This window comes from Diabrotica virgifera, chromosome 1 (assembly GCF_917563875.1).
Source record: "Diabrotica virgifera virgifera chromosome 1, PGI_DIABVI_V3a".
Taxonomy (NCBI): domain Eukaryota; kingdom Metazoa; phylum Arthropoda; class Insecta; order Coleoptera; family Chrysomelidae; genus Diabrotica; species Diabrotica virgifera.
In genome coordinates, this window is record NC_065443.1 from 249,051,549 (window position 1) to 249,078,760 (window position 27,212).

At 34.1% G+C, this 27,212-nt stretch overlaps 1 protein-coding gene across 1 annotated transcript in view; it reads left to right on the plus strand.

The window, feature by feature from the left end:
- Positions 1-27,212, plus strand: part of LOC114329572 (fat-like cadherin-related tumor suppressor homolog) — a 495,287-nt gene that overhangs the window by 376,960 nt on the left and 91,115 nt on the right. The window contains exons 7-10 of the mRNA XM_050663310.1: positions 2,967-4,009; positions 7,866-9,126; positions 17,348-17,572; positions 24,765-24,788. Coding sequence (XP_050519267.1) covers positions 2,967-4,009; positions 7,866-9,126; positions 17,348-17,572; positions 24,765-24,788 — 2,553 coding nt within the window. The remainder of the gene's footprint in view (positions 1-2,966; positions 4,010-7,865; positions 9,127-17,347; positions 17,573-24,764; positions 24,789-27,212) is intronic.

Consider the following 27,212-nt stretch of genomic DNA (forward strand, 5'->3'; position numbering starts at 1 on the left):
TTTTAATTTTAAGAAAAACGTGGTTTAACTTTTTTTTATTTTTAGAGCAAAATTGCGATTTTGACAATGTTCTCCCACCTAAAATTCAAAATAAACTTGATTTTCGTTTTCAGCACCATCAAAAACATAAAGTAAGACCAAAATTAGCCATTTACCACCAATGATCAGTATCTCGAAAAATTTGCGTTATTTTGGGGATTTATAACGTAAATGTTAAACGCTACACCATTTGTTTTCTATAAAACATTTTGATAGAAAACTTTCCAGAAAACTTCTTTGTACTCATGTTTTATTTTTGAATTTGATTTAAAATCTATATTTCAAATTTTGTCAGTCAAATTTTGCGATTAAACTTTGCAATTCACGAATCTGCACCTTGTACTTTAAAATATTCATAACTTTTACTAGATTAAGACTAAAAGCTTAAAGCAGAAACCATTGTCTTCAGAAATGTGAGCGATATATAGTGTACAAAGTTTAGAAAACAATATTAAAACGGACCAGAGTTGTAACGAGCTAAACGCAAAAAAACGTGATTTCAGTTTTTTTATTTTTAGGGTACAATTGCAATTTTGACAATATTCCCCCACCAAAAATTTCAAATAAATGTCATTTTCGTTTTTGTCACGGTCAAAAACATAATCTAAGACCAAAATTAGCCATTCACCATCCATGGTCAGTATCTCGAAAAATAAGCGTTATATTGGAGATTTCTAACGTCGACATTAAAAGTTGCACTATTTTTTTTTCTATAAAACATTTTGATCTAAAACTTACCAGAAAACTTCTTTGTACTCTCTACTTTAACATAAACGTGATTAGGAAGTTAAATTTTAAACTTCGTCTCACAACTTTTGCGATTAAACTTTGCAATGCACAAATCTGCACCTTTTCCTTTGAAAAATTCATAACCTTTATCAGGATAAGAATAAAAGCTTGAAGCAGGTACCGTTGTCTTCAGAAATGTAAGAGCTATATACTGTAAAAATTTCAGAAAAAAATATTAAAATGAAACAGAGATGTAGCGAGGTAAACGCAAAAAAAACGCGATTTAATTTTTTTTTATTTTTAGGTTAAAATTGCGATTTTGACAATGTTCCCCCACATAAAATTCAAAATAAACTTCATTTTCGTTTTCAGCACCCTCGAAAATATAAAGTATGAATAAAATTAGCCATTCACCCCTCCGTGGTCAGTATCTCGAAAACTAAGCGCTTTTTTGAGAGTGTCCCGCTCGTGTACAAGAGATAGTATCGTGACCCGTCAAAATAGCCCGGTCAAAACAGCCCCGTCAAAAAAGCCCCGTCAAAATAGCCCGAACACAAAATAGCCTCGACAAAATAGCCCGCAAACAAAATAGCCCCGACAAAATAGATCGCACACAAAATAGCCCCGGTCAAAACAGCCCCGGTCAAAACAGCCCCGGCTAAAATAGCCCCGGCTAAAACAGCCTCTTATAAACAATTACATAATTATTTATACAAGGTGTTCAAAAAAATTTTTTTTTTATTTAAATTATTTGACAAAATGGAAGAATGTATTTAATTTATTCAATTTAAAATGCATTTTACTGTTGCCCGAAAACAGAAAAAAATGTTTATATCATACATAAATATTGATTTTCGCTTAACTTAAATGTTCAAACTTCCAAGAGGCAGGGAAGACAGGACTCGAGTTCTCTGAAAAGACCATTCTTATTTAATGTGATAAAGATAAACATCTGAATAGAGTAGAGGATAATTACCATTTCCGAAAAAATGTATTTTTAAGGAATTATTTCATGATGAATTCTCAAGGGAGCTTTTTTGTCGGGGCTATTTTGTCGGGGCTATTTTGTCGGGGCTATTTTGTCGACGGGCTATTATTCCGCGGCTATTTTGTCTGCAGGCTATTTTGTCGGAGCTATTTTGTGTGCGGGATATTATGTCGGGGCTATTTTGTCGGAGCTTTTTTGACGGGGCTATTTTGACGGGGTACCCGTGTACAAGAGATAGTATAGTAAATCAAAGAAAGAAATAAATAAAAAGGAGAAATAATACTATTTTTCTGTATTGGTTGCGGAATATATGTCAATTCGCCGTCTCACTGATTATAACTCATTTTAAAATATTTACCTCGGTGGAATTTTCTAATGATAGAATATAGAATGATAGAATTCTAAATATTTTCTATGGAAAAGAAAGTTTCTAATGATATTTCTTCTCTGAAAAACAAAGTTTCCTCTGAATTGTCATTGATAGGTCTTGGCAACAAATTAATATTTGATATAGCCTAACAATAATGAATCTAAACTTTCACATTACAAGCGATCTCACGTCATGGGAAATACTTCCAAGAAGACGGCATTAGATGGAATTTGTAGCGGAAGTTGTGTTGTTTTGAAAAACCTACTTGTGCAATGTGCAATCGAAAAGAAATAGTTTTAAATGTTTTAGATCATTTGTAATGTGAAAGTTTAAATTCACCGTTTTTTATGCATATTTCATATGCTTCATAGTTGTTGCCAAACTTCATAATCGAAATTTCATGTTATAGGTTTTTAATATTAGGCTGTAACAATGACAATTCCTTACTGACTGGTCAATAGGAGTGATTTTATCGATCTCATGAGAATCATAAAAAATGATCGCTGAAATGAACGTTAAAATTCATTTTAATTTTTATAGATAGAACACTCTGTATTTAGACTAAATATAGAACTCGACCATACTTTAATTCAACCAACCTAACTTTAAGATATCTTTTAATATACTTTTGTTGACTTTACCCTACTTGGAAACTCTATGAACCGCTCGATTGAAAAAAACAGAAATTTCTCATTTGCTGTGTTCTGGAATATTTAAGAATGCAATATATATTCTAAAGGAAAAGTTTGAGACTATTTATAATTTCTAAGGTTTTGTCAATATTTTCACAAAAACTAAATCCAAGCTATTAAAATTAAATCTGTTTCTCTTTATTTTCAGATGGCAACGAGAGAAATGACTTCTTTATTGGTCGAGACGTCGGGAATATCCTCATCGCTCAACGGTTAGACTACGAAGTTCAGCACGAATATTCATTAAACATCAGTGTAACAGATTCTGTGCACACTATCTACACTCGACTCAATATTACCATTCTTGATATCAACGACAACAGACCTACCTTTTCAGAAAACCTCTACAAAGTAGACATATCTGAAGCAGTGCCTTTGTATACTGAAGTTCTGAAGCTGAAGGCTACCGATAAGGATTCCAACGAGAGTTTAATATACAGTTTCCATTCTGCTGAGAACATGATATCGCTACGTACTTTCATGCTCAACCAGATGACAGGTGTGATCTCTCTAGCTGCCAGTTTGGACCGCGAATCTCTTAACCAACATATTTTGACTGTCATGGTCAAAGACGGCGGAATACCAGCTAAGAAAAATTTCGCGAGAGTCCATATTATAGTTCACGATCATAACGACCACATACCAACATTTGCTGACAAGATTTTAGTTGGGAAAGTGTTCGAATCTTCAGCTGTGGGTAGCGCTGTCCTTCGAGCTTATGCTGTTGACCACGACAGGGGCGAAAACGCTAGAATTTCATACTCCATTATCTCCGGTAATGTCGGCAATGTGTTCAGCATTGAACCCGAGATAGGTACCATCACCATAGCTCGAGATTTGGATCTAACCACAGTCAAAGAGTATACGCTACAAATTAAGGCTACAGACCATGGTCAGCCACCTCTCTCATCTACGGTGCCAGCACATATTATGATAACAATGGCGGACAATGCACCACCCAAATTCGTAGCCAAAGAGCTAGCTGCAGAAATATATGAAGACGTTCCTCTTGGAAGCTACGTAGCACATTTGGACGTTAAGAGCACATCTTCCTTGCAGTTTGAAATATTATCAGGAAACATCGACAGTGCTTTCGTTATTAGCCCTAGTACTGGTGTTATTACCACCAATAAATATTTGGATTATGAGACTGTCAAATACTACAATTTATCTGTGATAGCAACTAACATGGTAAGTTACCTTCAATTTATCAAAAGCACTCTAAATATAAAAAAATGATATTTTTTTATATTAAACACTTTGGAAATCGCAACCAAAATACTTGTGAGGTATTTTATAACGATTTCCGCGGTTCAAGTTGCAAGTGTAATGTATTTTTTATTAAAATTGTGATTTATTCCAATTAAATACACTAGTTAAAAACATTGGATGCACATGCTCTCAATTTGTATCACTATTGTTTTTGATTCTTGATGAGTATATCACGAATCTGTATTTTTCCATTGTTATTCTTCCTTTCCTATAGTTAATTTTAGTTTGAGTGCCTATCAATATATGTCGTTTTTCTATAGCATCGGGTTCTCGGTTTGTTTACCTTTGTAATTCTTTAACTCCCATCCTTTAATAAATCTACAGACGACAGTGGATACCATACAAGAACGGAGTATCTAATGGAAAATAGCAATAAATCCAGAAAAGTCTCAAGCGGTCTCAAAAAGAGAAGAGATAACCCAGAAGAACACCGCAAGACAGACCCATTGAATGGCAAGAAGAAGCTAAATACCTAGGAGTCACAATGGACCAATGCCTAATATTCACACCACGTGTTAACGTGACAGTCCAGAAAACAGCAACGATCAGAGCCGGAATAAGAGCGCTCACTGGGAGAAGAAGCAGATTAGCTATGAAAACAAAATTAAGACTGCTAAACAGCATCATACTACCCATTACATATCTCTTGCATGGAGACACAAGTCATTGCACCAAAAGAAGATTCAATCAGCAGGTAACAACTATCTTAGAGAAGGTGCAAAGGTGCCCAGATACGTCGCTGAACGATTCTTATTCAGAGAACCAAAACAAATAATTGTACTGGATATGATGAAGGAAAAAGCCAGAACAAAATTCGCTGAGCTACAAGGCCACCCAAACCGAATTCTGTGAGAGATATTAATGTATGATGTGCAAGAGGGGACCCACATCCACGAAAGCCGAGTCACCGAACTGGATGTAGCTCAGAGTGGGGACTCGAGACGTGAGGGTGCAATAAAGATCGATGAGGGAATACTAGAGATGGAGGGAATATAGTGCTTCAGGCAGGCCTGCATTGTTCGGGGTAGGATTTCGTACCCAGGACCCCCCACATGATAAGCATTTTGCTATTAGAGAGCCACTATAGCGCATCAGAGTGCTATAGGGAGGGGGAGTGGATAATCTGCACTACTGGGCCAGGGTGGAGTGATTCCTGCTTACATGAGTAGTTAATCCTCCTCGCCTCAGGGAATGGTATTACCCGAATGTCATTCTCAAGTGGTGTGCAAGCCTCTCAGGCTCGATTAAATACTGTTGCTTGCTTGCTTCGTTGTATTTCTTTTAGCGAACACTGTTTCTTGCAACAAGGTGAAAATATTCCATTTTCGTCTTTCTTTTTATTTAAATGCTTTAGAACCGGTTGAAGAAAAGGTACCTATTCATTATAGTTTCGCGCAGTGTTCCTGTCGTATACATATTTACATGATTCGAAATAAATAGACTTTAGACCAGGACTAATCTGTAAAAAAACGTCTATTTTTGAATGTGAGAGGTGGCATTCGGATTTTTGCAGATAAAGTTAGGTGACACCTTCAGTAATAATAATTGACTTATGCTCCTTCTCAAATATGCCCGGAACATTAATAAAAAAATTTAAATATTTAAAAATTTCGAAAAACATCGATTTTTTTCTGCTTTCTTTGCTTATAACTTTAAAACGATTCGTTTTGGAACAAAGTCGTAGAGAAATAAAATAAAGATAATTGCATTTTGTATGATATACGACTGGTCAAAAATGTCTTAAGGTATTACCTTTTCTGCAATATAGCAATAAATACAAAATAAGGAGGCAAAATACGCCTGTTGTTATTCAATGTTTCTTAACCACTTTGGTGGCACTTAGAACCTTAGTAGTTCGCTTAGAAAATTCTTATAACTTAAAAAAAAATTACCAGAGAAGGTTCCTATTGTTTTCAGTCTGGTAGGATGTAGAATAACATTTTGGGATGTTGTTTTATGTGCTATTAGATTGAAAACTTAGTTTTTTGTTAGCAGTTGCCGCTAGAGCATCCCTGCCATTTCGTTGTTGCAATCCATGACTGCACGCCGCGCGCCGGGGTTTGTCCTAGTTGGGTCAGAGAGAGCAGTATATGTGCCTCCTGATGAGAGACTTATAAGTTTCGAAACCGGTAGAGGTGCTTGTTGCGTTCTCTGATTGAACTGGAATAATGATGCGGCTGTAGTTTCGTGTTGCAACGAAATTAAAAATGGATATTTATATTCATTTCTTATAACTTACTTAAACGGTCTACCAAATTTCATTAAAATCGACCTAATAGATTTTGCATAATAAATTTGCAATCTAAATGTTTTTAAAAAAGTTAAAATTTTTTAAAATCTTTCGGAAAAAAACTAGACTATTTAGAAGTTGGCTAATTTTTTTACATATAAAGGGGTGCTCTACCTATCTAATACACTTTACAAAATTAAAATCGGATTATTTAAGGGGCCTCAGCAATGTTTTAAAATTATAAACAATGTTTTGGCTTATAAACAAATAGCTTTGTTTAATAATAAAAAATTCATTTTTAGTAATGAAAATAATTAAAACCGGTATAATTTGACTTAAACTTTCAAATGCTGTCAGCAGAATTGCTAATTTATTTTTTAATCAAAAGTTATTCGCGTTCAAAAATTGCAATTTTTCGATTTTTTGAAAGTTCCACCGCGTTTATCTAGAAAACTATGCATCCTACAAAAAAACTTGTAAGAACATTTTTTGCTTAGAATTACCCAAGAAATACAAAAAAATGTTTTATTTTGCGAAAAATCGATGTTATGTAATTCCTCAAGTTCTTTGTTTATAACAATCTTATCGACATCCGGATCAACTGTTACCCAAAAAATTTGTGTTCTACGGGTCAAAATACATAAAAAAAACTTGGGTAAGTCCATCTAAATAAAGGAGCCCGTAGCACCCCCTCCTGGCCACAGCACTAATTTGTTTATAAGCCAAAAAATTGTTTATAACTTTAAAACATTGCTGAGGCTGCTTAAATAATCCAATTTCAATTCTGTAAAGTGCATTAGATAGGTGGAGTGCTTCTTTATATGTAAAAAAATTGACAAATCTTCGTATGTTCTAGTTTTTGTTGTGCAAGATTTTAAACATTTTTAATTTTTTAAAAAAAGTTTAGATTGCAAAATTATTATGAAAAATCTAGTATGTCAATTTTAATGAAATTTGGTGGACGGTTTTAGCACATTACAAAAATTTTCTAAGGAAATTAGAAAGGTTCCAAGTGTAACTTAAGTGATGGAAAAACATTGAATAAGGACAGGCTTGTTTTGCTTCCTTATTTTATATTTATTGCTATTTTACAGCAAGGGTGATAAATTAAGACATTTTTAACCAATCGTATCTGATAGAAAATTTAATTATCTTTGTTTTATTCCTATACGACTTTGTTCCAAAATTAATCGTTTTAAAGTTATAAGCAAAGAAAGTAGAAAAAAAAACCGAAATTTTTTGAAATTTTTAAATATTTTATTTTTTTTATTAATGTTCCGGGCATATTTGAGAAGAAGCATAAGTCAATTATTATTAACGAAGTTATCACCTAACTTTATCCGCAAAAATCCGAATGCCACCTCTCACATACACCTAAAAACAGATCCTTCCTGGTCTACTTCGATATATTTTAGATCAACGATACATCTGCATATGCCCAACAATATCTTATAGAAGAAAAATTGCTATGTTGATCGGTTGATCTGAATAGAAATAGTCTCTTATTTTAATGAAAATAAAAATGATAAAACTTTTTGTTTTCAGGCATCCATTTCGGCGACTTGCAACATCGTAATCCACATCTTAGACCGCAACGACAATGTACCCGAATTTTTACAGTCTCACTATTATGGAATCATCAGTGAAGCTGCACCCATAAAATCGTTGATCCTCACCAACAAAAGTGATCCTCTGGTAATTAAAGCCTACGATGCAGACTCTGAGGGCAACTCTTTGCTTGAGTATACCATTATTGAAACTCTACCTAGAAAATATTTTGAGATAGATAGTAATACTGGTGCAATTAGGGTGATAAAATTATTGGACCATGAGACGTACGCTAGCTTTGCCTTTCATGTACAAGTTTCTGATCTAGGAACACCAAAATTGTCTTCAGATAACACAGCAAGAGTAGATATAGTAGTTCTGGATGTTAATGACTCTCCTCCAATATTCAAGAGCCCTATTTATAACGTAACATTACTTTTACCACTATACAGAAGCGTTGTAGTTATTCAAGTAAATGCTACAGATCCAGATGGACCAGAGACAGGTACTTTAAGGTACGATATAATAGAAGGCAACAAGATGGGTATATTTGATATTGAATCAAAAACAGGATTGATTACTTTAGCAAAACCTGACAATCTAAAACCTTCATACAAGCTGCATGTTAGAGTTTCTGATGGAAAGTTCTCTAACGTTGCTAAAGTTTATATCAGAGTTGATGAATCCGACAATTCAGGGCTAATCTTCCAAAAAACCTTTTACGAAGGTACTGTTATAGAAAACGCCACCAAAATCCATCCTGTTTGCGTCGTCAACGTCCTAGGCAGTTCCTTGAATGAGCATGTAGAGTTTCGAATTCTAAACCCTACAGATCTCTTTACCATTGGTCCTACATCAGGTGTCATCAGAACAACTGGTCTCGAATTTGACCGTGAGATTCAAGACAAATACGAGCTGATAGTGGAAGCCAGAAGCAATATGCCACCAAGAGATAAACCACGCGTCGCTCATGTCATAGTAAATGTAACAGTTTTAGACATAAACGACAATTGCCCGATGTTCGTCAATCTTCCTTATTACGCAGTTGTGTCAATAGACGACGAGAAAGGTAGCACCATCACGAAAGTACACGCCGTGGATTTGGACGCAGCTGAGAACGGGGAAGTCCGATACGAGCTAATCAAAGGCCATGGCGAACTCTTCAAGGTACAGAGGGATTCAGGTAATATTGAGATCAAACAAAACTTGGAGGGACACAATAAGGAGTACGAGTTGTTGATAGCGGCTTATGATAAAGGTAAGGACTATAATTAGCCTAACAAACATTCCATATCTTTGCTATAGTAACTATTCCATTGTCGTGATGATTCCATAGCCATTTTTCACCTTTGAAGGTTTTTGTTATATTTTCTTTCCCAATCCCCACATCTCAAATTCATCGATCTTTTGGCGCTCTTGAAACCAAAGGGTATAAGTTTCGGCAACATCCAAAATATTGAGAAGACTAATGTTTTTGCTAGTCAAATCTTGGTTGCTTGGGAGAAAGATTTGTCATTTCGTAACTTTATTAAGCGATTCATCGGATTTTTGGCAATAGCAATTCACGTTCTTCACCTTCTGACGTGTTTTTTCTCTAAAGTTCAATTGATAGTAATCCTAGAACCTAAGTGGTTGAATCTTATACTCATTTAAATCTATCGACTGTCACTCTCTTTGTCTTATTTTTATTAATTTTTAGGCTGACTTTCTTACTTGCGAATACCTGCTCTCTTGTTGTCATTAGTGTAGTGGCATCAGCGAATTTTAAGTTAAAGATTTTTCTTCCAATCATCGTTACTGCACCACTCCAACCCTCTAGGACTTGCTCATGACAAATACACCATATACATAGAAAACTAAGACGCAACCTTGTGTAACTTTCCTTTCTGTTTTAAAACGACTTAAATACTTTTGATCTATGCTTACTGTTGCCTCATTAGATTCATATAGATTTTTAATAAACGTTCTTCATTTTTCTTGATGTGCCTATCTGTGACGAATGTTGGCGATCATCATGGCAATATTTCAAACGGTACCCGTTTAGTAGAATACCTTTTTCAGTTTCATGCAAGGCTTCGATAAATATCCTTTCAGAGTAGAGAGTGAAGATTAGAGGAGAAAAAATACAGCCCTGCTTCACTCCACGCATGATTTTCACGTATTCGGCGTGTAATAAGTGTAACTAGATGTAATCTTCTTTAATTAACAAGTTGCAAACTGTTACAAATTGCAGATGTACTTGGAGGTGGAAAACATAGAATGTTCATAGAAAGACAGAAAACATAGAAAGTAACTCCTTAAGTTAGAGCAGAAATCAAACCATTTAAGGTCAATATAGATGATCAAAAGTACACCAAATGTATTTAAACTTTCACTTTAAACTATCGTTGAACACTGTCCAAGACAAAATAGATTCCATATTTCATATTATGATGAATTTTTATGTATATATTTAAATATTGCTATGGTTTGAATTTTAATAATACAGTACAACCTGCCACTTCCGGACCTCCCCATATCCGGACGGTTCTGCCGTCCGGATCTACCGAGAAAGGCAATCCTGCTGTTGGACAACGCACCCTCTCATCCCAACCCAATAGAACTAAAAGATGGCGAAATAATGTATTATAGAATCTATAAACGTATCTATCAACGAAAGTTATTGACGGCGTTGATTACTGGAATGTATGAAGGAGAAAACGTTTCAGAGACTGTAAAAGAAGTAGTGGTCTTGATATCCGAATTTTTTCATATCCGGATCGGTCTGTGGCCACATTAATCCGGATATGGCAGGTTTTACTGTATTTGGATACTCAATATAACAGTTCCTCTGGATATCCACCTCTAACCTGAACCGTCCAGCGTCCAGTCACCGATTGTAGGTTGGATAACACTGACAATTTTCGACCGGTCTGGCCAGATATTCCAAAATTACAGCTTGTTTCAGGAATTACGTCGCGTCGAACACATGTTCGAGGGATACTCATCAAGATGATGGACAGGTCTATACCGACTTAAAAAAAGCAAACATCACGGACGCTATCCCGGTTCTATTCCAGAAATGTTTACGCTCGTTGTGTGTGATTTTTAATGCTGCTTCGGGTTGGGAAGCAATTTAGATTAGTATTGTGAGATACATGCACAATCGTGTACAACAATGTGGATTAATTATTAACCTTTCGTGTCTTTTAGGAAACAAATGTAACTTTTTTCACTTTTACAAACAAATGCCTACTTAGTCATTATTTAATTTTCCCACTTTAACATTTTTTATTTCTGCATTCATTTTTTGTTTATAAAACAAAAATATAGTATATTTATGTGTATTTGAACTATTACACAGACTAATTTACAAAACCTTTGTTAATATGGAGACGATATCTATTTTTCTGCTTTATTTCGACCTATGTGACAAACTTTCAGGTTTTTTCCTTGATTTGTTCTTTGGGAGAATTATTTTTACATCTTCTAAGTGTTCACATTAAGCGATGGTAATAACATTTATTGGCAATTAATATTTGCATCTTTACTTTTCTGCAACGTGCTTTTCAGAAGTAACTAGGGATCCTAAGCATGTAAAGTTTTTTACCCCACCCCATTATATAAATCTAATCTAACATCTCTGGTTTTAAATCCCACATTTTCTATACGTGCTTCTGGCTATCATTAAGGTAGACCACCACCCTCTTGATTATTCGTTATATCTGCTGATTGTAAGTAAGCCTTGAGTTTACTATTGCCCCAAGTGCCCCCAAGGCACTTTACTTCATTCACCAGATTTAGATTTGTACCACTCTGACTGTGCCATAAAATTTTCCGGATGCTAAGATGACCATGTCATCCGCACAGCCCAGGACTTTCTGTAGCTGAATTTAGCTATAAATCCATCCATGACCAGATTCTTCAAGAGAGGAGATAATACTCCCCGCTGCGGATAGCATGTAGGTACCTGTACTGACACTGTTCCCTACTAACGTTGCGAATATCAAACGGCTTTTCGGCATGCAGTCTAATTATCTACAGCTTGTTTCGTGTATTGCTTTCAGCCGAATAGCCTTTATGATTGCTTCTTAGATGTTGCCGAATGCTCTCTGTGCAAGATGATGCAGTACCGTTTCCGTATCCTATATCCTGCGTATACTGAGTATTCTGCTGTAACGTACCTAATGTAGAGGACTTTCAACCAATACAACATCACTAATTTTCTTATCGAGCAGATTTTCTAGAGCCTTTAGTACAAATGATATCAATCAGACTTACCGACCTCAGGGACCTTCAGAATTTTTCTGTTCAGTTTTTTTTAAGTTTCACAATTACGCCAGTCAATGGGAGCAAAAATAGGATAATACCTCCGAATTCTATCCTACTGCATGGATTTTAATGAAATTTTGGGAATAGCCTCTACTTATCTCCTAATTCAAATCATGCATCTAACTAAAAAAACTATATAAAATATTTTTGTAGCTTATAAAAAATCAAAGAGATATGGTAGGTGAAAATAGTTTGTTTTTTGGTGCATGCTCAAATCGTTGTATTCAACTTGAAATAACAGACAAACGGTCGATTTTAGGTGTATAATGTTACCAACACCTATTGTAGTTGATGGATTCGACCGTTACTTGATGGAAGTTCATTTTATCTCACAATAAAACACTGAAAAACGTTTGTTTTTCTATACTTCCATAAAATTTATTACAACTATGTTATTACTACAGCTGTTTCGGCAAAGTGCCTTTCTCAAGTGATACATTCTACAATGTGTTTGCCTTTTTAAGTCTTTAACTGAAGAGGTTGAGGAGTGGGGAGCTGTTTGTCTCGAGTTGGTCATTCAGAATTATATCTGTATTTTTCAATTTATTAATTTCCATTGATTCTAAAAGTGATAGCTTAAGGCCTTTATTTTGAATATGTAGAATTTGAAACTCTTCATTGAAAGAATGATTATGATCTAGAAGGTGAAGTGCGTATGTAGAAGTGTCTGTTTTTCTATTGTTGAAAGCCCTTTTGTGTTCTGCTATCCGTTTGTCAAAAGTTCTGCCAGTTTGACCGATGTAAGTTTTCGGACAGTCACCACAAGTTAGTTTGTACACACCACTCTGTAGTTGCTTTCTCTTTCGGCTTTTATTGTTTTTAATATGTTTGCTTAAGTTGTTGTTAGTTCTGAAAGCTGGTGTTATTCCTTTCTTTTTTATGTATCTGGCTATTTTTGTTGTTATTTTGCCAGTATATGTGAGAGAGCAGAAGGTACTGGGTTCTTTCTGTGGTGGTGGATACACTAATTTCAAGGCTTTCTTATGGAGTTTTTGGTTTAAAATGTTGTTAACTGTTTGTTCGTTATAGCCATTGTTTACTGCTATTTGTCTAATGATATTTAGTTCTGTCTCGAAGTTATTTTTTGTCATAAGAATTTCTGTCAGTCTATGTATCATGCTATGGTAGGCTGCTAATTTGTGTTGTGTAGGATGGGATGATGAATTGTGTATAGTTGTGTCAGTATGGGTAGGTTTATGATATACGGAGAACTCATGTTTGTTGTGTAGTCTGGTAATCGTTACATCTAGAAAGTTTATGGAATTATTCTGTTCTGTTTCTATTGTGAACTCAATATTACTATGAAGTGAATTAATGTAAGATAGAAATTGGTCAAGTTGTCTGTTAGTTCCTGTAAAGCAGACTAGTATGTCATCCACGTATCTCCACCAATATAAGAACTGTTTAAATAAGGGGTGTTTAGAAATTGTTGTTTCAAGTTGGTTCATAAATATATCCGATAGTAATGGGCTTAGAGGATTACCCATAATAAGTCCTGCACTATTGTTTGTGTAAATTTGATTATTGAATTCAAAATAGTCTTGATTTATGCAAATTTCAAGAAGGTGTAAAATTTCAGATGCAATGATCGGATTTGTACTATTATGTTCTAAAAGGTTTTTAACTAAAACAAAAGTTTCTGTAGGAGGAACACTAGGAAAAAGATTTTTTACGTCAAAAGTCACTACCTATTGTAGTGCTTAAAAAGATCTTTAAAATGAGCACTATTAAAGGTATATTGCTTTCAAACTAAGCGAGATATGCTGCAAAAAATTGATGATTAATGTATTTTAAGAAAAAATGAGAAGTATATTTTTAACCTCTCATCCACCAGAATTTTAATGCTTCATTTTACTTTTACAATACCTTTAATTATAGTATTATGGACGGGTTCAAAAAGTTGGACGGGTTTGAATGGTTTTTGAAAAAAAAAATAAGATCAATTTTTAGATTTCCTTAAAAATCTTCTTTTTCTACATGTAACTTGAAACATAAAAACATAAAACAACATTTTTATTCAACAAAATGCTACATTTTTGTGTGGTACCTTTTTTTCGTATCTCTTATCATTTTCGAGTTACATGGAGAAAAGGGAAGATTCTTAAGAAAATTTAAAAATGCGTTCTATAATTTGATCTTATTTTTTTTTTCAAAAACTATTAATTTTAAACCCGTCCAACTTTTTGAACATAGAAAAAACACTATAATAAAAAGTATTGTAGAAGGAAAACGATGCATTTAAATTCTGATGGATGAGGGGTTAAATGTACTTCACATTTTTTTTTAATTCCATTAGTCATCAATTTTTTTGCAGCATATCTCGCTTACTTTGAATGTAATCGACATTTAATGTTCATTTTAAAGGTCTTTTCAATCACTACAAAAGGTATTGGTAGCATTATACAACTAAAATCGACCGTTTCTCTTTTATTTGAAGTTGAATACACCGATTTCAGCATGCACCAAAAAGCAAACTATTTTCACCTACCATATCTCTTTTTGTATTATAACTAGAAGATATGTGAAGGAACGAATCTCTTTGTTTTTTTATAAGCTACAAAAATGTTTTGTATAATTTTTTTCGTTAGATGCATAGATGAAAAGGTGTCATTTTTCAATGAAATCGGTCAATTTTCAACCAAGAATTACTCAAAAATCATTGAGTTTTCAAAAAAAATTATTGAACAGTTTTTGCTTAGAATTAGGTTCTCTAGCCAGTTCCGTGGTTATTTTAACCAAAAAATTTTACACCCCCGAGAAGGGGTGGGAACCACCCCCAAGATAAAAGCGCACATCGACATAAGGTAGACTTTGTTTTTTGAGCTATTCTCTACTTATTGTGAAAATATCAAGTAAATCTAAGTAGTAGGATGGAATTAGGAGCCAAATAACCTCATTGACAATGATACACAAAGATTAACGATAGTACGTGGTGGTTACGGGAGAGATGTTAAACGTGAAAGTAATTTGGCATTTATTCTTCTTCTTCCTAGTCGGTCGTCCTATTCGGACATCGTGCAACCTGAATTTTCAATGATTTTTCTTAAACTGGCTCCATCTGTCTCTATCAGTTGCAACTCTGAAGCAAAGGTTTAGTGGAGCTCCGACCTCTTTTGTAATGTGGTCGACATTAGTGATGTTGAAAAAGTAACTATTCGTTACAAAGTACTCGTTACTTACGAATACCGGAAGTAACGATTACTATACAGAGAGGTAAATCGTTACTTTGATTACTTTGGTTACTCTGATTACTTCGTTACTTCGTACCAATCGTATCAGAGCGAGTACCTATTTTGATTTTGAGTATTGTATTTACTCGGTTGATATCGGAGTCGGACCGGTATTCCAGGAGTGTTCGGTATCAGTACAGTTAACTAAAATTTTATCTATGAAGAGTTTTACAGGATTACAGGGCGCTGAGAAGTAGCTGAAACAGAGTGAAATATAGCTGAAATATCATTTAACAAAGCATGCACCCAGAAACAGATGTCTATATGATTTGTCGAGCTAGATAATTCACAGAATTTCACAGATGTTAGTTCTTTTGAAAATAAAAATGCAACACATTAGATTTTAATAATAAATACACACTATTCTTATTAGGTCTAGAAAAAAATAGCTTAGATTGACCGGAAAATATGTAGAAATGATAATATTTCTAGACTATGATCATCAACTTTAATTTTACATGTAGGTATGGCATTGTTTTTATTAGACCATGGCATTTAACACTAAAAACACAGGAATAAATATATTTTTAAATATAGTAGGTACATAGAGACTAGCAACTTTTTGCATTGTATTTAGGATTAGGATGACGGAAAAAGTCTACAATAAAAAAATAGGTGGAAATGCATTATTACATTTTACAGTGTATAAAACGCATCGAAAAATGCATAAACATGTTAAAATCAGTATATTAAGGGCCAGATTTTCTTATTTCGGGGTATTTGGGATCACTGAACACGAATTTTCAATCAGAACCGACCTCCGAAGCACCTGGGTGCCCAGGGTTACTGCTAAGGTACGTCATCTAGAGTTTCGAGGGTTTGTTTTTGGCACTTAATTGATGCAAACAGATTACTCGAGATTACTGATATTGTGGAGCAGCAATGACAGAACAATTACATATCATTTAATTTCTATCCATTAAATAGATCGGTGAAGGTCGTTATATCGGATCGTATACTTATACGAAATACTGAGAAATGCGATTCTCTATATGATTACCGGTACTCAAATACAAGAGTAATCATAGTAATCAAAGTATCCTACTAATACTAATACAAAATATGTACTGAGAAAAGCGATTCTCGTTATGATTATCGGTACTCAAATACAAAAGTAATCAAAGTAACGAATACTTTAAATGATTACTTTATACAAAAGTAACGATTTGTAACGAATACTTGAAAGTAACTATAATCAAAATCACTAATCGTCATAACTTATTGATGATCTTCTCCGGGCTCTTGCTTCTTGCACCATCCCCTGCAATTTCAGGTCCTCCAGACCATCTTACGCCCCAAAATAAGCGGTGATTTTTTTGGTTACAATATTTCGAAGCCTACATGTGACGTGCAGATGTCTAAGAATAGACTTGTAGGTTCTTCATGCGATCCAGGGTATTCGCAACATTCTTCGCCAGGAAAACATTTCAAACGCGTCTATAGTGCGTTTATCAACTTCCTTCAAAGATCAGCATTCAGATTCGTATAGAAAAATGGAGAAGATCACGAATTTATACCATCTAGTCTTTTTCATTAATTTTAATTATTGTAACAAATTCCGTTTTTATTTAAAAGGAGTATTCCGATTTTGTTTAAACCTTTGGAAAACAATCATGGCTCATTTGAGGAATGTGCTGTTGTAAACTGCGTCTCTAAATTTTGTACGAATTCTTAATGGAAATGAGCTACAACACAGTTAACAAATGAAGTTTCAATAACGCTGAAATTTGTTATAGTATACTTTGCCCCGGAAACTGGGGGAAGCCTATGTTCAAAATTGGACGAATTAAAGGGCAAAAGAAGAAGATACTTTGCCGGAACGGCATAGCATCCTATTCCCACCTCTACACCAAAAGACATCAAATAACTTTTTAAACTTGAAACATACTTCTTTTGCCTAATGCATCGCAAAATTTTCACCGGTTCCTTTTATTTCAGGAAGTACACCATGCCGAACAGACGTAACAGTTCACATCAAGGTGATCGACAGGTCTATGCCAGTCTTCAAAAAGCAATTTTACTCGGAGTCAATTCCTGAAAACGTAGAGCTACATTCGCCGCTCTCGATCTCGATCGAGGCCGAGTCGCCATTATCTCGGAAGTTGATTTACAGTATCGTCAAGGGCAACGAGATGGAGCAGTTCGCTCTGGATTTTAACACAGGTAAGCTTTAGATTTAGCCGAGGATTTTCCGTAGACGTTTTGTATAGTAGGGTTTACAGTCTTTCTTTTACACCATGTAATAGTTTCTTTATCCATTCGGAGATCACGAAATCCCATTTACAACGATGTTGCTTAGGAACAAAATCGGAGTGTTATGCTATATAATAGCAAACCTTTGTATTAATGCCTCACGTCGATATGCTTTAAAAGGTTTTCAACTTAGAATAGGTTGATCAATTTCACCACAATGGCATTTTGGACTTTGATTATTTTGCACAAAACATCTTTTCTTGTTGGATCTTAAGTCAAAATCCAACAATGATAAATATGCTATATAATCTTAAGTAATCAACATATACTCTGAGGAAATCTTTCAAGAGGTAATAGATGATGTTGAAGCCGAAATTCGAATTAACGTATCAATAACATAAGATATGTTGGTATTCGCTGACAGTTTTGAAGTCCTCCAGGAGTTAATGAATATAATCACAGAAGTAAGTCAGAGATACGGATTTTCACTAAACACTAAGAAAACAAAATGTATGATGATCTCTAACGGTGTGCTCACTACAGAGACCAAAGGATTGTATCCTCGCTGCCTGGTATTTATATTCGTGAATTCTCTCATTTAAAATAATGTATTTATTTTACATAGCGATCGATAATACAGTTTCGATCGCTATGTAAAATAAATACATTATTTTATATGCGAGAATTCACGAATATAAATACCAGGGACCAGAGAGAAGCTAGTACATCCGTAGATAGCCAAACGGGAGATGTAGGCCCAGAGATAACCAAATCAGAGGTTAGTCAGGCAATAAACTCTATGAAAACCAATAAATCTGCTGGTCCAGATGAATTGCCTAGCGAGTTGATAAAGTTGGTCAACGAGAAAAACCTGGACATAATAATTATTACTATTATAGTAGAACTGTTCAACGCTATCTATACTACAGAAATCATCCCAGGAGAAATGTTGACATCAGCCTTTGTGTGTTTGCCAAAGAAGGTGAATGCAAAAGAATGCAGTGACTACCGAACCATAAGCTTAATGTCACATACCTTGAAAATTCTATTGAAAATTATCCACGCCAGAATACACTCTAAACTGGAGCTGGATATTAGTGACCCTCAATATGGGTTCCGCAATGGTATGGGTACCAGAGAGGCATTATTCTCCTTCAACGTGCTGACACAGAGATGTTTGGATGTTAACATTCCTCTTTACGTCTGTTTTATAGACTACAATAAAGCGTTTGATAAAGTAAAACATGATCGACTCATGGAAATCCTAAAAAATAAAAACCTAGATGAAAGAGATTTAAGACTAATAACACACCTCTATTACAATCAGCGAGCAATAGTAAGAATTGAATAAGAAACATTTGACGAAATGGAAATAAAGAGAGGAGTCAGGCAAGGCTGCATACTATCACCTCTATTATTTAACGCTTATTCTGAAGAGGTAATGCGAGAAACTCTGGAAGATGAAACAGTCGGCATAAGAGTAAGTGGAGTCTTAGTTAACAACATCAGATATGCAGATGATACAGTAATAATAGCCGATAGTTTACAAGACCTGCAAAGACTCATGAGTAAAATAGTAAGGTGTAGTAGGGAGTACGGACTCTCTCTTAATATCAAAAAGACGAAGTTTATGAAAATTAGTAAAAACAACCATAATACTAACGAAATCTTGATAGTAGAGGGCCAGCAGATCGAAAGAGTAAAAAAGTACACTTACCTAGGAAGACTTATAACAGAAAATAATGACTACACTGCAGAAATAAAAGTCAGAATCGAAAAAGCACGTTGTAATTTTATAAAAATGAAAAAGGTCCTATGTAGCAAAGATTTAACATTAGCTCTTAAAGTACGCCCAACAAAATGTTACGTCTACAGTGTCCTATACTATGGAGTGGAATCATGGACGTTAAATGTAGAGACAATGAGACGACTTAACGCCTTTGAAATGTGGACCTATAGAAGAATTATGAGGGTTTCCTGGGTAGATAGAGTTACAAACAATGAAGTACTGAGAAGAATAGGTAAAGAGAAGGAAGTTGAACTTACAATTAAAGAAAAGAAGCTACAGTATCTCGGACATGTGATGCGACTACGACTCATAATGCAGGGAAAGATAGATGGCAGAAGAAGCATCGGAAGAAGACGAATTTCATGGTTGAGGAACCTGAGAGAATGGTTTGGATGCAGCTCAAAACAACTATTTAGAGCTACTGCCTCAAAAATTAAAATAGCTATGATGATTGCCAACCTCCGTAGCGGAGATGGCACCTGAAGAAGAAGAAATACCAGGGAGCGAGGGTCGGAGCAAGGATACAATCCTTTGGTCTCCGTAGTGCGCACACCCTTAGAAGGAACAGCAATTTGGACGAATCAGTGTGAACTGTCAACAAATAGAAAGCTGCATTTCAAAAAATGACTAATCCATAAAAATCAGGTTACTACTATGTTATATCTTTCCTAAACTGTTGTAAGGAGTTGAGTTGTAGACTGTCACAGACGCCATTTGTAAGAAAATTTAGGCTTTCGGAATGTGGCTTTATCCGTCGAATATATGTCGAATCCTGAATATCTTCTACCACGTTCCTAATCTGGGTGATTTATTAAGAATACAGAACGAAAAAGAGCTGTTAACCACAATAAAACCAGCCAAAATCGTATACCTCGGTCACATCATGAGGAACGGCAGGAAATATGGACTTCTGCAATTAATTTTACAGTGAAAGGTAGAAGGAAAACGATGACCAGGAAGGCGAAGGATTTCCTTGCTGAAAAATCTACGTACGTGGTTCAACTCAACAACCACAAATCTTTTCAAAGCAGCAGTATGCAAAGTACAGATTGTCATGATGGTCGCCAACTTTCGAAACGGATAGACACTACAAGAAGAAAAATCTACATCTTTTCTACATCTATAAAAAAAAGCTTAAAATTATATTGATTAAATTAAAATGACATCAAATTATAACGAAAACTTACAAATTGTATTTATCGAAACAAAATGCAAAATGGACAAAACGTATCCAGGGTTGGTTCTGCTCGACGAATTCGGCACATAGTGAAAAGAACTGAAGAAAATCACACAAAGTAGGTATTTAGTCTAGTATACCGAAACTTAAAAAACTGAGAAGCAATCAAACAAACTTCCATGCCAAACGTTCCACCTTTGACCATATTTTTGTACCCATAGAATTATCTTGGAGCAAACAAATAAATGGAATAAAAATATAGTGTGAGTTTTATCAACTTTGAAAAGGCCTTCGACCGTGTGGATAGGGTACAGATGTGGAAAATCCTAAGATTATATGGGATAGCACTAAAACTCAAACTTTATTAAACTCTTCTTCGAAGGATACAAGGCCAAACTGGACCATTCAGGAGAAGTAACCGAGGAAAAGCCCGTAAAGATTGGTGGGTTTATCTCCTACTAGTACATTCTTTCACGGTTTTTGCTGTAAATTTTAAAGAACCGTTTGGATTGACATGAAATTTGGCACACGGATAGCTAACATGTCAAAGAAAAAAAGTGTCGTGTCGATGTGTGCTTTTGCCATGGGGGTGAATTTCACCCCCTGCAGGGGGTGAAAAATATATGTCCAAAATAAGTCCGGAAATGGATAAAGTGACTAATTCTAAGCAACTTTTATTCTATAGACTTTTTTCACCAAGTCAATACTTTTCGAGTTATTTGCGAGTGAATATGTTCATTATTCAACAAGATAACCACGTTTTTAGATGGTTTTTCGCAAATAACTCAAAAAGTAAGTATTTTCTAGAAAAAAACATTCTTATCAAAAATATAGCCTGTAAAAAACTAAAAAAAATGGTGTATATGTTAGGGCTCTATACCTAGCAGAAGCAGAGTTATAGCTAATGAAAAATAGGTTCATATTCGTCAAATTCCAAATCGAATAATTTATCGTCAAATATCCAAAAAAATGAAGCACTTTTTGGGAAAAACTCATTACAACTTTTTTAAAGTGTTAAATAAATATTTATTTTTATTTTATAAAAAATTTCTAGCATCAAAAGTAAATAAGTTACGCCCAAAATAAAGTTGGTCTCCAAGTTTTATTAATTCAAAGTGCTTATTTTTGAAAAAAATTGGTTTTAAAGTATAATTTAAAAAAAATTTTATTTTGAAAAACATGCTTTGTTTCATAATAACTTAAAAATTGTCAGAGATACCAAAAATCTTAAGGAACAAAAAAAAGTCGGCTGTGCTTTTCTGAATATTTTGTATTTTTTTGTTTTTCTGTAAGACAAAAACTGCTTAAGATTTGATGTTTCTAAATTTGTATACACTCGTGATTAGTAACTCGTTCAAATCCTTTTAACTGCAGCCCTTTCAAAAATAAAAACTTTAAACCGATGAGGCCTACAGATCATATAAACAATACATATACGAGTAAGAAAACTTATGAAGTGGTAACGATTAAGTTATTAGACATGCTAATTTGGGGGGTGATTTTCCCGATTTTTTTATCAAAACAAAAGTCACCAACTTTTGAGCTCATTAGCTATAATTCTCCTTCTGCTAGGTATAGAGCCCTAACATATACACCATTTTTTCAATTTTTTACAGGCTATATTTTTGCTTAGAATTTTTTTTTAGAAAATACTTACTTTTTGAGTTATTTGCGATAAACCGTCTAAAAACGTGGTTATTTTGTTGAAAAATGAACATATTCACTCGCAAATAACTCGAGAAGTATTGACTTTGGCGTATTGAGTATTGGCGAAAAAACTCTATGGAACAAAAGTTGCTTAAAATTAGTCGTTTTATCCATTTCCGGACTCATTTTGGACATGTATTTTCACCCCTAAGAGGGGGTGAAACTCACCCCCAGAGTAAAAGCACACATCGGCACAATATCTCTTTTTTTCTCTGACGTGTTAGCTATGTGTATGCCAAATTTCATGTCAATAGAAACGGTTCTTTAATATTTAGAGGTTTTGCAATATTTTTTACCGTTAAAGAACGTACTATACCGTATTTCTTATTATGTTAGATTGGATATTATGAGAAAATTATCTTACGTACGAACAGTCATAAGATGAAACGTATTCAAATAGAAGATCTTGAATTTGTGGATGATATCTGCCTGCTAACTGAACACCAAAATCATTATGCTAACAAAAATTGACAAGTTGGCACAGTACTCCGACACGATCGGAGTCCGAATAAACACAAAGAAAACCAAACTCTTAAAAAATAATAACCACCCAAATAATAAAATAATGATAAACGGTAAGGAAGTAGAGGGGGTAGACAAGTTTACGTATTTGGGATCAGTCATGGAAAGGAACGGGGGTGTAAAAAGGATATCCAGACAATAATAATAAAAGAGCAACTGCATTCAACTCCTTACAGAGAATTTGACAAGCAAGCGAAATATCGGAAATAACAAAAATTAAAATCAATAGTTGCATCAAAATAATATCACTTTACGAAGCAGAAATATTCAAACAGAACGACACTGCAACTAAAAAACTGCAAACTTTTGTAAACAAATCTTTAAAGAAAAATCATGAGAACATACTTTCCCAACAGAATATCTAAGTGCTGTTTCACATTATAAGAATTTTGAACGTGCGAGGGTTTTCTCGTGCGATAGTTTTGACGCACCTATCCTTTTCACACAATAAGAATTGAGTCGCACGAAGATATTTTGCTGTGTTGTTTGGTATATTATTTTTATTTACACTATATTATTATATAGAAATATATAAAGATATAAACTTGACGAGAAATGCTTGAAATGGTGTATACCGTGCACTTAACAGTGAATTTGACGAATTAGGTGATAAAGAAAAAAAAACACATTTGGTAAGCACAGCAAAATTAATTATTTACTGATAACAACAGTAATTAAAACTGCTAAGTATATTATAATAAACTTTATTTTACATAGTTGCAATTAACGTTGAGTATAGAGGGTGTTACATCAATATGTGTGAATATAAAAATCTATAAATCGTATCTTTTTGCGTTCATAGGATGGACCCAATGAACTCGGTTCCTCTTGTTTCTCTTTCTTTGACAATAAAGTAACCAAAACGCTATAATGTGATTTCGCTCCATATAATATATGCCTTTTATTACCTTTATTATTGTACCTTTTATTATACGAAATTATATTTAGTTTTATAGGGTAAACGACTCGGAAGACTGGAGTAGGACGGCCGTCGCGTCTAGCGTGAAATTATCTAAAAACAACATTTAAAACGAGGGGAACAACATTTAAAAACGAGTGGATGACGGATGGTCTTTTAAATTCTGTACATGAAAAACATAGATTGTAATGTTGTTCTAAAGCTACTTCCTTGTGGCATTTTGTAATAAACTATTCTAAATGGAAAATAAGCCACAATTTAACTAAAAAAAATATTTTATTAACGTTTCGACGTCCAAATCCGATGTCAAAACGTTAATAAAATACTTTTTTTTAGTTAAATTGTGGTTTATTTCCCATTTAGAATAGTTTATTACATATATTGTACGAGTATGAGCTAATTAGGTGAGCTAATCCAAGATCCCACAAATAAATTAGTAGAACAACGATTATAAAAACAAATGTAGACTTTTAATTAAAAACATAAGAAATAATAACTAACAAAATAAAAATTGCAAATGAATTAAACACGCATTACAGTACATTAGGACAAAAGTATGGACAAAAAATACCCTTTTGTAATGATACATCGTAATGATACATATTAGACATCGTATCATGTACCGACCTCAGCCACAAAGTGTAAATAAAACTAATATACCAAACAACACAGCAAAATATCTTCGTGCGACTCAATTCTTATTGTGTGAAAAGGACAAGTGCGTCAAAACTACCGCACGAGAAAACCCTCGCACGTTCAAAATTCTTATAATGTGAAATAGCACTAATACAAGACTATGGAAAAGAACAAAGCAAACTAACATATCTACTACATTCAAGGAAAAAATTGGAAATTGATTGGACATACTTTGAGGAAAGATCAATACATGATAATGCATTAAGTAAGACTTCAAAAAATAAAAAAGAATGGAAACTTCAAATTTGGTGATGGGAAAGTCATTTCCAATTAGATAATAACAACTAAAATATTTATTTAGATCTAGACGTACCCCGCTCACTTATTAATTATATTAATTTCTTTTTCACAGCCCCAGATACTAACACAGGTCCCTGTGAGTATATTGATGTTTTGTGGTTCGCAGAAATGGTGGAATATGTGGCTGAAGTATTAAATATTTGTATTTGGTTTAAAGAGAGTAAAATAAATCGTAACATTATAATATTATATAACGGTTTAGATGCAGTTTTCTGCAAATATTTGTCTACTTCAACTACATATTGAATGCTTTTGTAATCGTGCTTACCATTGGTTGTTTTATTTTTATTTTGGCATCAAAGTGAATAGCAAAATATGCATTTTTTGTACCTCATTTCTTCATACAAGGCTAGTCAACGATACAGTACACAGGCATAATGCTCATATGTCAAACATTGCAAATGGAATTCTTCGAGACTTTTTAGAATGGGAATAGACGTCGTGTGGTAGCTCATTTGAAAGGTTATTCAATACTATATATAGTAATATAAACATTAACACAATTATTTGTGCAGGGTGTCAAAAAAATGTTTAATTCAATTAATTGACACAAAAGAAGAATGTATGCAATTTTTTTTAATTCAAAATACATTTTACTGCTGTCAGAAAAGAGAAAAAATGTTTATTTAACAAAAAAACATTGCTTTCCGCTTAAATTAAATGATAAAACTGCCAAGAGGCAGGGGAGTGGCAGCTCGAACATTGAATTTAAGCGAAAAGCAATGTAGGTAATATTTTTTTCTGTTTTCTTCTTCTTCTTCCTCTTTATAAGCAATTCTGCTTGTTCATTGGCGGATTCATACCCCTATGGAAGGATGTCACTCCATCTTTTGCGCGGTCGGCCGATACTTCTTCTACAGATTGTGGTTATTCCATTCTTTTTTCTATTAGGTGTCCATTCGTTATACACTGTACGTTACATTGTCTTCTAATGTCTTCACTTCTCTTTCGATCTCTCAGCGTATTTCCTGTAATTCGTCTCAGTACTCTCATCTCTGCCGTTTCCAGTAGTCTTTGTGTTGTGGCTGTATCGGGTCTTGTTTCTGATGCATATGTCATTATTGGTCTTACACTGGCTTTATAAATTCTTGACTTCATCTCAGTGCTAATATGTCGGTTTCGCCATATAGTGTTATTAAGGCATCCTGCCAGTCTATTTGCTTTTTGTACTTGATTTCTCACTTCTTTGTCCAGGTCTCCGTATTTTGACAATGTAATTCCAAGGTATTTTACTTCCATTGCTTGTTTAATATTGATACCATTAATTTCTATTTTACATCTGATTGGTTCTCTACTGATTACCATTGTTTTAGTTTTCTAAGATGCAATTCTCTTATATTAAATCTGTGGACTAATCTTTGTAGACTATCTTCATCTTGGGCTATCAATATTGCGTCGTCTGCGTAGCAGAGTATTTTTACTTCTTTGTTTCCCATTCTATATCCTCTTCTTTCTTTGTTGACGTTTTTGATGATTTCATCCTGTTTAAATTGAAGAGCATAGGACTCAATGAGTCTCCCTGTCTTATTCCGCTGCCTATATCTATAGGTTCTGTAAATTGTCCATCTATTCTGACTTCCATTTTGTTGTTTTGGTAGATGTTTTCAATAGTTTTTATGATATCTGGGGGACTTCTCTATTATACAGAAGATGGATTACATCTTTGAGTCTTACTCTATCAAATGCTTTCTTTAAGTCAATCAGACATAGAAATGCTGGTCTATTATACTCTAGTGATTTCTCAATAATTTGCTTTATGACGAATATTGCATCTGTACACGATCTTCCAGTACGAAAACCCTGTTGTTCATCTGCTAAACTTATCCTCTGATTCATTAGGTCTTGTAAAATTTTAGTTGTAAGTTTTAGGGCAGTATTTAACAAGTTGATACCTCTGTAGTTTTCTGTCTGCTTTTTATCTCCTTTTTTGAATAGTAGAATTCTGTTTTCTGACTGCAGTAAAATGTATTTTGAATTAAATAAATTACATACATTCTTCTTTTTGTGTGAATTAAGTTAATTAAAAAAGATTGTATGTTAATGTTTATATTAATGAATAGAGAATTGAATAACCTTTCAAATGAGCTAACACTCGACTCCTATCCTCATTAAAAAAATATCGATTACGTCATCACGCCCAGATGGATGACGTCACTAGTGTTTATATGCCAAAAAATAATAATTTAAAAATCGAACTGTTTCGGGATTCTTCCTTAAAGCTTTCCGGCTTACAAAATAACGAATTTATTCTTTCATTTGCACCATACTGTATATTAGCTAACTAAGAGAAACTTGTGTATACCTACTATAATTGTACCTACAGTATTTAACTGTAACGTTGACTCACCCTGTAAATTTTCCTTCTTCATATAGTTTGATGTTTTCCATTATTTGTAAGAATGCATGCCTTTGTTTTGAATTTTGTTATCATGCAGAACATTTGTATTCGATTTTTTATTTATGCCATTTTCCTCATAAGCTTGTTTAAATTCAATGCACA